Below are 16,263 nucleotides of genomic sequence, written 5' to 3'. Positions count from 1 at the left end.
TATCTGAGGAAGGATTTCTTGCTATGGAGGGAGTGCAGCAAAGGTTTATTAGACTGATTCCTGGGATGGCAGGACTGACATATGAGGAGAGATTGAGTCAGTTAGGATTACATTCGCTGGAGTTCAGAAGAATGAGGGGGGAATCTCATAGAAACCTATAAAATTCTAACAGGACTTGACAGGGTAGATGCAGGAAGGATGTTCTCGATGGTGGGGGAGTCCAGAACCAGGGGTCATAGTCTAAGGATACGGGGTAAACCTTTCAGGACTGAGATGAGGAGAAATCTCTCCACTCAGAGAGTGGTGAGCCTGTGGAATACGCTACCACAGAAAGCAGTTGAGGCCAAAACATTGTATGTTTTCAAGAAGGAGTTAGATGTAGCTTCTGGGGTGAAAGGGATCAAATAATATGGGGGGAAACTGGGAATAGGCTACTGAGTTGGATGATCATCCATGATCATGATGAATGGCGGAGCAGTCCCGAAGCGACGAATGACCTACTTCTACTCCTACTTTCCATGTTTCTTTGTTTCTGTTTCTATGAAGGAGAAGCTGTTCAATATGAGAACAAGTTCAGCCAGGCGGAGGAGGATGGTGGTGGACGGGGACGGGTTGAGCCTCTGTTCAAGGTAGAAGCAGAGAGCCCTGAAACCATCCTGGTGGGGGATGGAGGTGCAGAGAGATTGGACATTCATAGTGAGGAGGAGGCGGCTAAGGCCAGGAAACTGGAAATTGACAAAATAACGTCGGACATCTGAAGCGTCATGGAGGTAGGTGGGAAGAGACTGTAGCAGGGCAGAAAAGATCGAGTTAAGGTAGAAAGAAATAAGTTGAGTGGGGCAGGAACAGACTGCAACAATGGGTCTGCAAGGGCAATCCTGTTTGTGGATTTTCGAAAGGAGTTAGAATCGGGCTGTCTGGGGTTGCGGGACGATGAGGTTGGAAACTGTAGAGTGATTCTGAATGTGCTCAAACTTGGAAGTCTCGACTTTAATCACCCAATTTTGCCGATCTCACCAGATCCTTCATGTGAGCCACGCAGAAGTGAGTCCTCCCCTAGTACCTGCAATGGGCGCATCATGCTGAACCCAGCGCTCTCCCTAACTCTGAATAATACACCCAAGCACAGAATTATACGGCACAGGCGGCCTTTCAGCCCAGCCTGCCTGCGTTGACTCTTTGAAAGAGCTATCCAGCAAGTCTCGCATTCATACTGCTCCTTCCCTGTAAAATCTTCCCCCTTCACGCATTTCTCCAATTCACCTTTTGAAAGTTACTATTGTACCTGTTTCCACCACCCTTTCAGGCAGCGCATTCCAGATCACAATAACTCACTGCATAAAAACAATGCTCCTCATCTCCTTCCCTGGTTCCTTTGCCAATTACCTTAAATCTGTGCCCCTCTGGCTTTGGACCCTCCTGTCGCTGGAAACAGTTTCTCCTTATTTACTCCAGCAGAAGCTTATGAATTTTAAAACTTCGATTCAGTCTCCTCTGAACCATCTTTGCTCTAAGGAGAACAATTGCAGCATCTCCAGTCTCTCCACATTCTCTGAATTCCCTCATTCCTGGTACCATCCTTGTCAATCGCCTCGAGGACCTTCTCCAAGACCTTGACATCCTTCCCAAAGTTTGGTGCCCAGAATTGGAAACAGCACTCCACCTGGAACGCAATTAGTGTTTTATAGAGGTTTAGTGTAATTGCAAGTTTTTGCATGCTGTACCTCTACTTATAAATCCTAGGCTCCAGCCAGCATATTTAATCAGCACTCTCATCCCGCCCGCTACTTGAAAAATCTTGTGAACAAAGCTCCCCATTTTCAGATTTACTGAGAGTACCAGTACTGTGGGAATGCTGCACTGTCCGGTGGTCAGTACTGAGGGTATGTTGTGCCGTCGGAAGTCAGTACTCAGTGAATGTGGCACTGCTGGAGGGTCAGTACTAAGGGAGTGCCACATTAAGGGAGACTAGCACTGATGGAGGTGCAATAAGCAAGTGATGCTGTGTCGGAAGGGCACGAATGAGGGAGCACTGCATTGTCAGACTGTCAGTACTGAAGGAACGCTGCACTGTCAGAGGCTTAGTACTAAGGGAGTGCTGCACGGTCAGAGTCAGTATTGATGGAGTGCTGCCGTGTCGAAGCGGAGGTAATGAGGGAGTGCAGTAGTGTTGAGATGCTGTTTCGGATGAGACCTTATAATGAGATCCCTTTTCCCCTCTCAGGCGAATGCAAACAAATCCATGACCCCCACCCCCACTCCTTGCCAAGAGGCCTTAAAACTCTCATCTATTCCCCAACTTCCTCCTTTCCCGTGCAAGTCAATGAAAAGACAGCAGAGGCTCGAGGGGCTGACTGGCCTCCTCCTGTTCCTGCATAATAGACTCAAGGGTTTGTATTGTCTCATCCTGTATCTGTGCAGAAGGCTCGAGAGGGCTTCTCCGCATTTTTACAGTGAGATCCTGCAGCTCAAGGCCCATATGGACGATGGCTGCAACCTGCCCTTCACCACCCGAACCACAATTGAGTGAAGAACATCATTGAAACATCATGGCATCTGGAGGTGTGACCGACAGTGTTTGAAAGGACAACCTTACTGTTCAGCGAATACAGCTTCGAATTTGCATTAGTTATATGATGTGATGAGAATTTTCCAGTCTTGGAAGTTTGCCAATACAATCTCCAAAATAAATATATTCTATCACAACACAGACTGAGCTTGACGTCATAATCTGTTTGTTCAATTAAAAAAAAACAGGTTGAACAATGTGGCAACATCAATACTCCGTGGAGATCCCACAGACTATAAATAACAGGCTCTGGGAATATATTGCCCCAGAATTTAATGCAGCGGGATTGCCTGTACCAAGAACGAACGGATCACTTCACGAAGAAAATGATTGCAACATTTTATAGTATCTTGAAAATATATTACTTGATCCTTGGCATCATTGGTGCTCCCGGTAAGTAGTAAATCTGGCTGTGAGCTGGCCTATAATTTTACCCTCTGGCAGATAATATTACATACTGATCTAGTATACAGACACCTGATAAGTTCCTGTATCGAATATAAAATTATCCCTCTAGTTTTATTTCATTGACTGAGCTGAGAATAAACCTCTGTTTGTAACTGACTGGCTCTCTCACAGATCAGAATTTTTGGAATACTGTGCAACATTGACTTGGAGATCAGTAAGAATAATTATAAGAGTGAAGGTACTGGTGGGAGTATCACTTGGTGTAAAATCGAAATGAGTGTTGGTCACTGACTGTAGTTGAACACAAGGCCCAGCGGCTATTTCTTACTGGGGGTAACCGTCACTGTAGAATTGTACTGACTGTGGGTTACTAACTGGAGTGGAACACCTGATCCCAGTGACATTGTATTACTGGGAGTAGCTGTCACTGTAGATTTGTACTGAGTGTGGGTCACTAACCAGAATGGGACACCTGACGTACTGTAGAATTGTACTGCATGTCAGTCACTAACTAAAATGGAATTCCTTATGTCAGTGATCATGTACTATAGGGAGCATCCGCAACTATGAAATTGTGCCTGTTAACCTATCAGTAACCATAATGATAACCTGATCCCAGTGGTCATGTATTAATGGGACAACCTGTCACTATAGATTTGTACTGTGTGCAGGTCACTAACTGGAGAGGAACACCTGACACCAGTGACCATGTATTACTGGGAGTACCTGTCAGTTTTAGGAGTGTACTGAGTGTGGTCACTAACTGGAGTGGAACACCTGACCCCAGTGGTCATGTATTACCGGGAGCATGTGTCACTCTCGTTTTGTACTGAGGACAATTGTACAATCCGATTCTGTGTTGAAATCATTTTTTCTGGTGACAGATCTCTCCTTTCCTTGGAGTTGCCTGTGTGATTGACGCAAGTAAGTGACAGCAAAAGGGGACGATTTTCGCTGATGTTTGCTAATAAGTGTATACATTAAAATGTATCAGTATTGCTCTGTCTTCCATTGAACTGCCCCAACAGAAACAGATGTTAACTACTTCCTTACAGTTACACATCAGAGAAGCATTATTAACGCATTATAATCCTCTGTAAAATTACGTTTCGGATTCTGATTATATTTATTGTGAACACTTAAGTATTTTTAGTGTTGAATAATGCCTTGCCCCAAAACGGTTCTGAGAATATGTATGTCAAAAGTGCTGCTTTTTACTATCGTGCTAATGCACGGAATGAATATCGAATTGCAGTTATTCAAACATGCACTTTTGCAAATGACTAAGGTTCTTCCAATCAGTTCTTATGCCTGGTTTAGCGTCTCGACACATGTTAGCAGCAACAATTGCTTCCCTGAGCTCAATGAGGTGTGTCTCAGTGAGGAGAGGCAGCTGTATCTAAGTATCTCACATATCAGATTTTCATGACAGACATCAGACCAGGGGCATTGAGTAATAATATTAATGAACTGTTAATGTTGAAACAAATAGTACACTTCTCTCAGTACGATTATCGTCCTGGTTAAAATAATTGCACCTTCTCCAATAAAGCCTTTTAGTCAAATGGAGTCCAGGACTGTACATAGAACGCTAATTGTGGAATAACCAACGTTCTATATGAGTTTAATTCAACTCTCGGCTGTTACAATTCCTTTCTCAGGAAATGAACTCCAGTGCTTTGTTAGTGTTTTTATGGTCGTGTTAATCTATGTTACGATTTCTCAATCTAAACCCCTGAACCCCTTTTCCCTTCTAAACGATTTGGACTCTTACCTTCCAAAGATTATTTGGGAAGCTTATTTTTCGAACCAAAATTCAACGCCTCACACTTAGCTGCAATGAAATAAAATTGCTATTAAAATTCCCATTGTGCAAATCTGTTAACTGTTATTAATAATGTTTTCAGGTATTTTGTTGCATTCTTCCTCTGCATTAACTGTACTCTCAATTTGGATTTTTCTGCCAATTTTGAAATTGTGCTCCTCCTGCCCGAGTTCATATCATTCCTGTAACTGGTGAATGACAGTATTCCTAGGGCTGATCCTTATGGTAACCACTTCCCACCTTCTGCCAATCTGAGGAACAAATTTTTACCCGTTTTCCATGTTTCCTATTTTTCAAGCCAGCTTGCTGTCCATTCTGCTGCTTATCCCGTAACACAACTATTTTTGACAGTAGCCATGAATCTGCTGTTTGGCTGCTTATCAAAGGCCTTTGGAAAATTAATGTCAATTGCATGAACTGTTTTACACTTCTCTACTCTTTTTGATATTATTCAAACACGTTTATGATAATAATTAATAATAATACGACACTGCGAGGTGTTTCTGGATGTTTTCCTGTTAAACCTTTGAATAAGTATTCAATTATCTTTCCTACCAGTAACGTTATGCTTAATTGTCTATAGTTCCTTCAAATTTATCTATCTTCTGTTTGAAATACAAGAATCACATTAGCTGTCCATCAGTTCTCCGGCACTCTTCCCTACCCTGATGAACATTGATGAACAGATAATCGTGTCTCTCTTATCGCTTCCCCATCTCTCAAAGTATGTATGGATGCAATCCATCTGAACTAGACAGTTTGCCCTTTCTTTGATTAATCTATCATGTATCTCCCCACTTTCTACCTTAAATGTCATGACGGTTTTATTGAATGTATTCACCATTAACTGACATTAAATCCTCCCCTCAGAGGTCTCCCTCCTTTCTTCAGGCTCCGAATACTAATCCAGTGAGTCTTTCTGTCCCAATTGTCCCACAGAGCACGACACTTCCTTCCTTCAGAGCTCGGAGCTTTGCCACAAAGGTTCATTTACATTTCTGTACATGTCAGTCTTCCCCTCTTTGGTCCAAAGTCCAGTAAAGCCGAGCTGTCCTTCAACTTCCAATGGATGAGATCTTGCTTGGCAGACACTATGAAGCCTTTTCCCGGATGGTATCCATCGACCGTCTCTGGCTGGATCATTCTGAGAGCCCCACTTCGAATTTATTTGTGCTGTTTCATTCACTCGCCATTTCCAGTGGAACTCCTCTCTTTTTCAGCAGCTCTGCTCTTGGAATGAAGATCCTCAGAGTATCCTGATCCTGACACCTGTGCAGGGACACTGTTGTAAATGTTAGGCATGTGGACATGTGGTGCAAACATTAGAATATTTCACACTCAAATGTAGTCGCTCTGGCAGCATGTACTAGATATGTTGCCTTTGTATCAGATACATGGAATATTCTTTGCTCAGAACAGTTGTGATGAAAGGTCACAGACCTGAAATGTTAATTCTGCTTCTACCTCTATAGATTCTACCCGACCTGCTGAGTATTTCCAGCACTTACTGCTTTTATTTCAGATTTCCAGCATCTGCACCATTTTTCTGCTATCCCGGTGCATGGTCTGTGTCTGTGCTTACTGTCTGCGTCAGACAATTCGAGCATTTGATCGGTTACTTCCAATCTCTTTCCCATTCTCTCTCTTACAGTTAATTTATTGGCGATTGTGATCCTGTCCCGGGGAAAATGCGGCCTCTCCACGTGCACCACTCACTACCTGGTGGCCATGGCAACGACGGATCTGCTGGTCATTATCTCTGGGGTCATACTGCTCAGGATCAATTTTTATTATTTCCCAGAAGTTATAATTTACATCACGCCTGTGTGTAATGTTATCATTGTTCTGATTCGCGCAGCCACAGATTGTTCTGTCTGGTTCACCGTCACTTTCACGTTTGATCGATTTGTGGCCATTTGTTGTCAGAAGCTGAAAACAAAATATTGCACTGAGAAAACTGCAGTTGTTGTTCTAGCAACAACCGGCATTCTGCTCTGCTTACAAAACGTCCCATTTTACTTTGCTTGTGAACCTGCAGAGAAAATCAGCAAAGTACCATGGTTCTGTTCTGCAAAGCCAAGCTCTTATACTGATCCCGTATGGGTGGGGTTTGGCGTGTTTGATAAGTTTTTAAACCCATTGCTCCCAATCGCTTTAATTCTGTTGCTCAATGCTCTAACTGTCAGACACATTTTGGTGGCCAATCGAGTTCGCAAGGGGTTGAGGGGTCATAGCAAGGGAGAGAATTGCAGTGACCCAGAGATGGAGAGCAGAAGGAGGTCTGTGATCTTACTCTTCACCATATCTGGCAGCTTCATACTTCTGTGGTTGGTATTTGTTATAGAATTCTTATATTATACCATATCAGGAACGGATCACAGGGATTACACTGATTCCGAATACATATTTCGACAAGTCGGATTGATGATGCGGAATTTAAGTTGCTGCACAAACACATTTATTTATGGGGCGACTCAGTCCAAGTTCAGAGAGCAGGTCAAGAGTGCGGTGAGATGTCCGGTTAGATCAATTATTCAATTAATCAACAAACAAAACTGACAGCAGCCCAGAGGCAAGTCCCAGTGTTTGCAGTCCATGAATCTAATATTCATCCCCGATGTGCAAGAGGTAGGGTTAGGGTTAGTGTTAGGGTTAGATGATGCGAAATAACTTGGCAGCCGGGTGTCGGGGCGGGGATAGTGGAGAGGGGGTCGGTGGTGGTGTTGCGGGGTGTGGTCAGACAGTCCAAAGAGCATCAGGACAGTGGACATGAGTTGACCGACAGCTGGATGATCCTAAATATATTGGCGGCGGGCGGAGGGGGCGGGATGGGGGGGTGGGTGGTGGGTGCTGCTGTTCACACATCCCAAAGAGCATTGGGACAGTGAACAAGAGGTGACTCACAGCCAGATGACCAGAAATACAATAGCGGGGGCAGGGGCATCACACATGTCGAAAGGTAGCAGCTCAGAGGCAATGAGGTGACCTTTGGAGGAGCGGAGAGAAAGGGGGCAGGAGGAGAGTCAGAGCGTCCCCTGCTGGAGAGACATGGAATCAGAAGCTACTGTCTCTCCAAAACCCCAACTAGGTCAATTGCTGAAAACAAAAGTTATTCTTACAAAATCAAAATGCTGCAGATGCTGGAAATCTACACTTGTCAGTTGATTACTATTATTTGCTTTCATTTTTGAGAGATGGTATTTAGTCTATCTCCCTTACTTTCCCGCAACATGTTCACTGCCAGCCCTTGCTCTCTCACTGAGTCATACGGTGGGCTGCTGGAGCTCATTTGGGGTTTGCAAGATGCATGAATTAGAGGAGTGCAGAGGTCTCAGTGGGTTGTAGGGACTGTTTGTGTTTACAGGTAGAGGGTGGGTGCTGGGGCTGGAGGATGTCGCAGAGATAGGGAGGGTAGAAGGTCGTCTGGGCTGTCGTAGGATAGAGATAAGAAGGATTGTTGAGGCTGGAGGAGGTTACAGTGGTATGGATGACTGCAGGGTCTGCAGGAGGATTCAGAGATATGGGGCGGGGTGGGTGGGGGTGGCTGGCTTATACCGGGTGCAGGAGGTTGCAGAGATATGGAGTTGCAGAGGCTGAAGGAAGTTACATAGACAGGGAGGGTTGTAGGAGCTGCAGGAGGTTACGTATCCTGTCATGATCCTTTTTATTCCCTCCGGGAAGTATGTGGTGTGTCCTTAAGACTGTAAAGTATCAATACTGCTTTAAGAACAAGCAGGCCTTAAGAGTTACCGCAAAAGTGCATTCTCATTGTCTTGGATATAGCCATTCGGACTGAGCATCGCGAGACACGTTTGTTACAACTTAATTTTGAACTGTCTCATAGTGCAAACAGAGTATTCTAACAGAGGAAGCAGGCAGACATCGATGTGTTAGCACCTGAAGAAGAGTCATAGCCCATTTTAAACTGGAGGAAGAGAATTTAGTCTGTTTATTTATTATTATCTCTCAAAATTAGAAGCAAAAATCAGGCCTAAACTGATATCTCTGATAATTTAACCAGAAGGAAGGGAAGTTAAACTGTGACAATCTTTTATCACCCAAGCACTCTAAAGCCAGATTGATTCTATTAAAAGTGGTTGTGAGTTGTTGATCTACTGTGGTCACCGCTAGAGAAGGAAAACATCACTTACTACTGGATTTCGACGACAGACTGTTCTACTGTTGAATAACCTATTTTGTCCCCATCCAACGGCTGTGAGGACTTCAAGCAACAATGGGCTGCAAATTTGCAAGGACTATATTTTTTCTATTTCAAATGTTGTTTGTGTCTTATTAGTGTTTAAGAATTTTCATTTTCTAATCAAACTTTTAATTTGTTGATTTAAAGACACTTGGTTTGGTTAGTTTCATGAGGGGGTGAATAGATGGTACAATTTGGCAGGGTCTTTCTTTAAATTAGAAACATTAAAATTATATGTTACGTGATCTGTGGAATGAAGGGATTGAATTTGCAGTGCGATGCTCCCAACATAATCTGAATCATATATTTAGACAGGGGGGACTTTGACTGGAACCATCCGTCGTAACAATATATAAAGCATTATAGAGGCTGGAGGAGGTTGCAGTGATATGGATGGGTGCAGGGGCTGTAGGGGGTTACAGTGATAAGGAGGATTGCAGGAGCTCGACGTGGCTACATATATATGGAGTGTTACACGGGCTGGAAGATTTACAGAGATATGTAGGGTAGTATGAGCTGCAGGATGTACCACAGATTGGGAGGGATGTAGGAGATGGAGTAGGTTGGAGTGATATCGATGTTTGAAAGCGCTGCAGGATGTTACATAGACAGTGAGAGTTGTAGGGGCTGCAGTGGGTTACAATGATAGGAAGGGTTGTAGCAGCTCGAGTTGGTTACAGAGATATGAAAGTTGTAGTGGCTGCAGGACTGCTATATAGATAGGGAGGGTTGTAGGGGCTGCTGGAGGTTCCATATATATGGAGGGTTATAGGGGCTGGGTGAGGTTGTAGAGATATAGAGTGTTGCAAGGGGTGGAGGAAGTTAAAGAGATAGGGATGTTTATAGGAGCTGGAGGAGTTTACAGGTTTATGGAGGATTGTAGCAGCTGCAGGAGATCACAAAGTTTAGTGGGGGGTGGAAGGAGCTGAAGAAGGTTGCCGAGTTATGGAGGGCTGCAGGTGTTACAGTGGGTTATATATAAATGAAGAGTTATAGGAGCTGTAGGATGTTACAGAGATATGGATGGTTGAAGAGGCTGCAGGGGGTTACTTGGTTAGCAATGTGTTCAGACGCTGGAGGTGGGTACAGAGATATGGAGGGTTGTAGAAGCGGCAGGAGGTCAAATGCATTAGGAGGAAAGCAGGAGAGAGAGGAGGTTGCAGAGATATGGATAGTTGTGTGGAGTGTGTTACATAGGTGGGGAGAGTTGAAGTATCTGGAGGAGGTTACAGAGATATGGAGGTTGTTGGAGCAGCAGGGTACTGCAGAAATGGTAAGGGCTGTAGGGGCTGCAGCGGGCTACAATAAATGGAGGTTTGTCGGGGGCTGGAGAAAGTTAAAGAGATAGGGAGGGTTGTGGAGCTGCAGGAGGTCACATGGATGGGGGAGGGTTGTCGGAGATGGAGAAGGTTTCAGAGATATGGAGGACTGCAGCGGCTGCTTGGAGATTATATATATAGAAAGGGTTGTAGGATTTTGAACAGGTTGCAGAATATGGATGGTTGAAGCGGATGTATGAGTTACAAAGATAGGGAGGGTTATAGGAGCTTACAAAGATTTGGACGGTTGTAGCGGCTGCAGGGATTATATATATATATATATAGAGAGAGAGAGAGAGAGAGAGAGAGAGGAATACAAAGGCTGGAGGAGTTAACAGAGATGAGGAGAGCTGTAGGGGCTTCAAGGGGTTGCAGTGATATGGAGTTTTGTAGGAGTTGGTTTAGTTTAGAGATACAGCACTTAAACAGGCCCTTCGGCCCAGCGAGTCTGTGCCGACCATCAACCACCCATTTATAATAATCCTACACTAATTCCATATCTCTACCACATCCCTATCTGTCCCTATATTTCCCTACCACCTACCTATACTCGGGGCAATTTATAATGGCCTGCAAGTCTTTGGCATGTGGGAGGAAACCGGAGCACCCGGAGGAAACCCACGCAGACACAGGGAGAACTTGTAAACTCCACACAGGCAGTACCCAGAATTCAACCCGGGTCGCTGGAGCTGTGAGGCTGCCGTGCTAACCACTGCGCCACTGTGCCGCCCCAATGTGGAGGAGGTTGCACAGGTTACACAGATGTGGACGATCTTAGGTGCTGCAGGAGGTTTCCTAGATAGGGATGGTTGTGGGAGCTGGAGGTGGTTACATATATATGGAGGGTTATGGGGCTGGAAGAGGTTATAGAGTGATGGAGTGTTGTAGGACATGCAGTTGGTCCCATAGATTGGGAGGACTATCGGAGATGGAAGAGGTTGCACTTATATGGAGGTTTTTAGTGGCTGCAAGGGCTTAGGTAGATACGTCGGGTTGTAAGAGATGGAGGTGGTTACAGAGATATGGCGGGATGTCCGAGCTGGACGGGTTTACATGGATAGGAATGGTTGCAGGAGTGGTCACATATATATGGAGGGTTATAACGGCTGGATGAGCTTAGAGAGATATGGATGTTTACATGAGCTGCAGGAGGTCCCTGAGAGTGGAAGGGTTGGAAGAGCTGGAGGACATTACAGAGATAAGGAAGGCAGTAACGGCTACCTGAGGTCACATCGATGGGGGCTGGGTTTATGAGCTGCAGACGTTTTCAGAGATATACAGAGCGGCAGGAGATACATGGGGATACATAGATAGGGAGAGTGGTCGGAGCTGGATGAGGTTACAGCGATTTGAACGGTATTCGGGTTGCAGGGGGTTACATATATATGGAGGATTACAAGGGTTGCATTAGGTTAGAGAGATATGGAGGGTTGTATGAGCTGCAGGAGGACCCTTGAAGTGGGAGCGTTGTAGGAGCTGGAGGAGGTTGCAGTGATATGGGGGGTCTGTCGGGGCTGCAGTGGGTTACATAGATCGGGAGGGTTATAGGATTTGGAGGGCATAACAGAGATATGGAGGGTTCTAGGGATTGCAGGTGCTTACATAGATAGGGAGGGTTGTAGGAGCTGGATGTGGTTACAGAGATATGGGGGGGTTTAGGGGCTGCTGCTGCTTATATAGATAGGGACAGCTGTAGGGACTGGTTGTGGTTACAGAGATATGGGGGGTTGTAGGGGCTGCTGGTGGTTACATAGATAAGGGAGGGTTGTCGGGGCTGGAGAAGGTTTCAGAAATATGGACGGCAGCAGGGGCTGCAGGGTATTGCATAGATAGGGAGGGTTATAGGAGCTGGAGGAAATTACAGAGATATGGATGGTTGAAGGGCCGCAGGGGTGTCATAGATAGCGAGGGTTTTAGGAGGCGGAGGAGGTCACAGTGATTTGGATGATTGTAGGGGTTCAGGGGTTTACATATATATGGATGATTATACAGGCTGGTTGCGGTTAAAGAGATATGGAGGCTTTTATGAGCTGCAGGAAAACCCTTAAAGTAGGAGGGTTTCATGAGCGGGAGAAGGTTGCCGTGATATGAAGCAATGTTGGGGCTGCAGAGGGTTACAGGAGATGGAGGAGATAAGAGAACAATTGAGGGTTCTAGAGGTTGCAGGACTTACATAAATAGCGAGGGTTGTAGGAGCTGGAGTAGGTTACAGAGATAAGGAGGGCAGTAGGGGCTGCTGGAGTGCATAGATAGGGAGGGTTGTAGGTCTGGAGAGGTTACTTGTGCATGGAGTGTTATAGGGGCTGGATGAGATTAGAGATATCTGGAGGTTTGTATGGACTGGAGGAAGTTAAAGAGATAGGGAGGGTTATAGGGCTGGAGGAGGTTCCAGGGTTATGGAGTGTTGTAGGAGCTGCAGGTGGTCACAATGTTTGTGGGGAGGGATTGTGCAGTGCTCTCGAAGCTGGAGAGGTTTACCTTGTTATGGAGTGCTGCAGGGGTTGCAGAGGGTTACATAGATGGGGAGGTTTATAGGAGCTGGAGGACATTACAGAGATACGGAGGATTGTAGGGGCTGCAGGGGGTTACATAGTTAGGGATGTTTGTAGAATCTGGAGGTGGTTATAGAGATAAGGAGGGTTGTAGGAGCTGGACGACGTTACAGCGATACAAAGGATTGTAGGGGCTGCAGGGGGGTCCAAAGATAGGGTGAGTTGTAGGAGTGGGAGAAAGTTACAGAGATATGGATGGTCGTGGGGGCTGCAGGAGTTTGAATAGCTAGGGATGTTCGTAGGAGCTGGAGGTGGTTAGATCTAAATGGAGGATTATTGGGGCTGGTGGAAGTTATAGATACACGGAGCATTGTACAGCTGTGGGAGGTCCCGTACATTGGGAGTGCTGTAGGAGATGGAGGAGGTTGCATTGATATGGAGGTTTGTAGGGGCTGCAGGGGTTTAGATATATATGGATGGTTATCGGGTCTTGAGAAGGCTGAAGAGTTATGGAGGGGCTTTGGAGCTGCAGTAGGTCACAGAGATTGGGGGCGGGTTGTAGGAGCTGGAGAAGGTTGCATAGATATAGAGGGTTGCAGGGGCTGTGGGGAGTTACATAGGTAGGGAGTGTTGTCGGAGCTGCAGGGGGTTACATATATTTGGAGGATTATAAAGGCTGGAGGAGGTTACAGAGGTAGAGAGGGTTGTCGGAGCTGGAGGAGGATGCAGAGATATGGAGGACTGTAGGGGCTTCAGGAGTTTACATAGATAGGGAGTGTCGTGGGAGCTGGTGAAGGTTGCTGTGATTTGGAGGGACCTACGGGCTGCACGTGGATACATTCATCGGGATGGTTATAGTTGTTTACATTTAAATGGGGTGTTATAGGGACTGGAGGATGTTACAGAGATATGGAGGGTGACAGAATCTGCGGGAGGTCCCATAGATTGGGAGAGTTGTAGGAGCTGGAGGAGGTTGCATATATATGGAGAGTTGTAGAGGCCAGATGAGATTACGGAGATATACAGGGTTATATGAGCTGCAGGAGGTCTCATAGATAGGGAGGGTTGTAAGAGCAGGGGGAGGTTGCAATAATGTGGAGTTTTGTCAGGGCTGCAGCGGGTTACATAGATTGGGAGGTTTGTCGGAGCTGGAGGAGGTTACAGAGATATGGAGGTCTGTAGGCGTTGCAGGGGGTTACATAGACAGGGAGGGTTGTAAGAGCTCTAGTGGGTTAGGAAATATGGAGCGTTGTTGGCGCTGGATGGGGTCTGAGAGATATCCAGGGTTGCAGAAGCTGCAGGAGGTCACTGAGATTGGGAGGGTTGTCGGGGCTGGAGGACTTTACAGAGATATGGAGAGTTGTCGGGCTCCAGGGAGTTAAACAGATAGAGAGGGCTGTAGCAGCTGGAGAAGATTATAGATTTATGGAGGGTTGTAGCGGCTGCATGAGGTTACATACATGTGATGGTTGTTGGAGCTCGAGGAGGTTACAAATATATGGAGGGTTATAGGGACTGGAGGAGGATAGAGAGTTATGGTAAGTTGCAGGAGATGCAGGAGGTATCAGAGATTGGGACGGTTGTAGGAGCTGGAGAAGTTTACAGAGATATGGACGGTTGAAGGGTATTTCATCGATAGGGAGGGTTGTAGGACCTGGGGTAGGTTACAGAGAGTTGTAGGGGCTTCAGGAGGTAAAATAGATAGGGATGGTTGTTCGAGCTGCAGGTGGCGAGAAATATCAGAGGGTTATAGGGTCTTGAAGAGGTTAAAGAGATATGGTGGGTTGTCAGGGCTGGATGAGGATACTCAGATAGGGGGTGCTGTAGGTGCTGGAGACAATTGCAGCGATATGGAGGTTTGCAGGAGCTGCACATGCAACACTCACACGCATATATACATTTAAAGTATGTAGATACAATCCCTCAGCACCCCATTGGAACTGGAAAAGGCCATTCAGCCCTCTTTAGCCTGTTAAATAGCAACAGCAGGAGGTCATTCAACCCCCTTGAGCTTGTTACACAGGAAGAGGAGCGGATCAGTCAGTACCTCACATGGCAAGATCGGATAACTCAATATAGGCTGGCGGGATGAAGCCTGGGATCTTCCTGCTCTATGCATGCGGGGCTCAGTACACACCTCACAGCCCCAAGTAAGCAACGGTTAACACACGGAATGGAAAAAATGAATGAGAGAATTCTGGTGAGCAATCAATAAACCAAAACTCATTCAGAGACAGAATATTTTACTTTATTTTCGTATCGAAGCAGGAGGGTTTATTCCAGGCCCGTAACTCCTCTCACTAACACACTAGCTCTCAATCTGTTTGGTCACCGGTAGATTCATTCAGTATCACCCCATCATTTACTTTGCAGAGCAGACTCGCTGGACCGACCATTATTGAGAGTTTGGGGTTGGTGCAGAATGAACCGATCATCTCTCCGACTCGAGGGGGTTGAATGGAATTCAGGAGAAGCTTCCTTACCCAGTGAATGTTGAGAATTTCGGACTCAATAGCGCGGGCAGTGGTTGAAGTAAATGGTGTAGATGTATTTTGGGGGAAGCTGGATAAACACATGAGGCAGAAAGGAATAGAAGGATATGTCGAACGGGTGAGATGAGGAGCGGGTGCGGTGAATGCTGGGTATTTCCTGCTCTGTGCTACCCCTTAACACTGCCAACAGTTGCGGCCGGACCATGTGGTTTGTTCTTCTTGCAAGGAGCAGACAATCCAGGTTCCACAAATTGTGGTTGATGAACTAGGCTGCAACCATTCCATTTTCTGTCTTTTTGGGATTTTGCGCTGGTTAAGATCATTGGAACTGGCCTGAGGCCCAGCACAAACCTACAGACGAGAATCAGAGTGAAAGCGAGGGAGAGAGAGAGAATTGGCCATTAGAAGGAAATCCATCAATGGCAGATCAAATCACAAAAATGATGCAATCGGATCATACCCATTAGGAATGGGATGCACCGGCGGGCACAGTCCTAGAGCCATTTACGGCATAGAAGGAAGACATTCGGCCCAGCGAATCTATGCCAGCTCTCCATGGAGCAATCCAGTCAGTCCCACTCCCCTGGTTAATAACCGCAGCACTCCAAGTCTCTTTCGTTTAAGCGCCCATCCAATTTCTTTAGATAACTTCGATTGTGTCCACTTCTACCATGCTCAAGTGCAGCGAGTTCCAGGTTATTATCACTCACTGGGTAAAAAAAAGTTATTCTCACATCCTCTGCATTTTTTGCGTTTGCTAGCTCTTATACCATTAGTTAATAGGAACAGCTTTTCCTTGTCGAACGTATCGAAGAATATCATAACCTTGTACACCTCTATCAATTCTCCCCTCAATCTCCTTTGCTCCAAGGAGAACAAAGAAAAGTTTTCCAACCTCACCTTGCAGCTAGCAATCCCCTCATCTGGAACCATTCTGGTAAATCTCCTCCGCACCCT

General features: G+C 45.8%; 1 protein-coding gene across 1 annotated transcript; it reads left to right on the top strand.

Moving 5' to 3' along the window:
• The first annotated feature begins 6,530 nt into the window (after positions 1-6,530).
• LOC137358275 (probable G-protein coupled receptor 139) lies at positions 6,531-15,643 on the top strand. Its single transcript, XM_068024179.1, has 2 exons — positions 6,531-7,310; positions 15,497-15,643. Exons 1-2 carry the CDS (start codon positions 6,531-6,533, stop codon positions 15,641-15,643), a joined length of 927 nt encoding a protein of 308 aa, XP_067880280.1.
• The last annotated feature ends 620 nt before the right edge of the window (positions 15,644-16,263 follow it).

The sequence above is a fragment of the Heterodontus francisci genome, chromosome 49 (assembly GCF_036365525.1).
Source record: "Heterodontus francisci isolate sHetFra1 chromosome 49, sHetFra1.hap1, whole genome shotgun sequence".
NCBI lineage: Eukaryota > Metazoa > Chordata > Chondrichthyes > Heterodontiformes > Heterodontidae > Heterodontus > Heterodontus francisci.
Note: the sequence above shows the minus strand (reverse complement) of the source record. Positions and strands in the feature narration are given on the sequence as shown.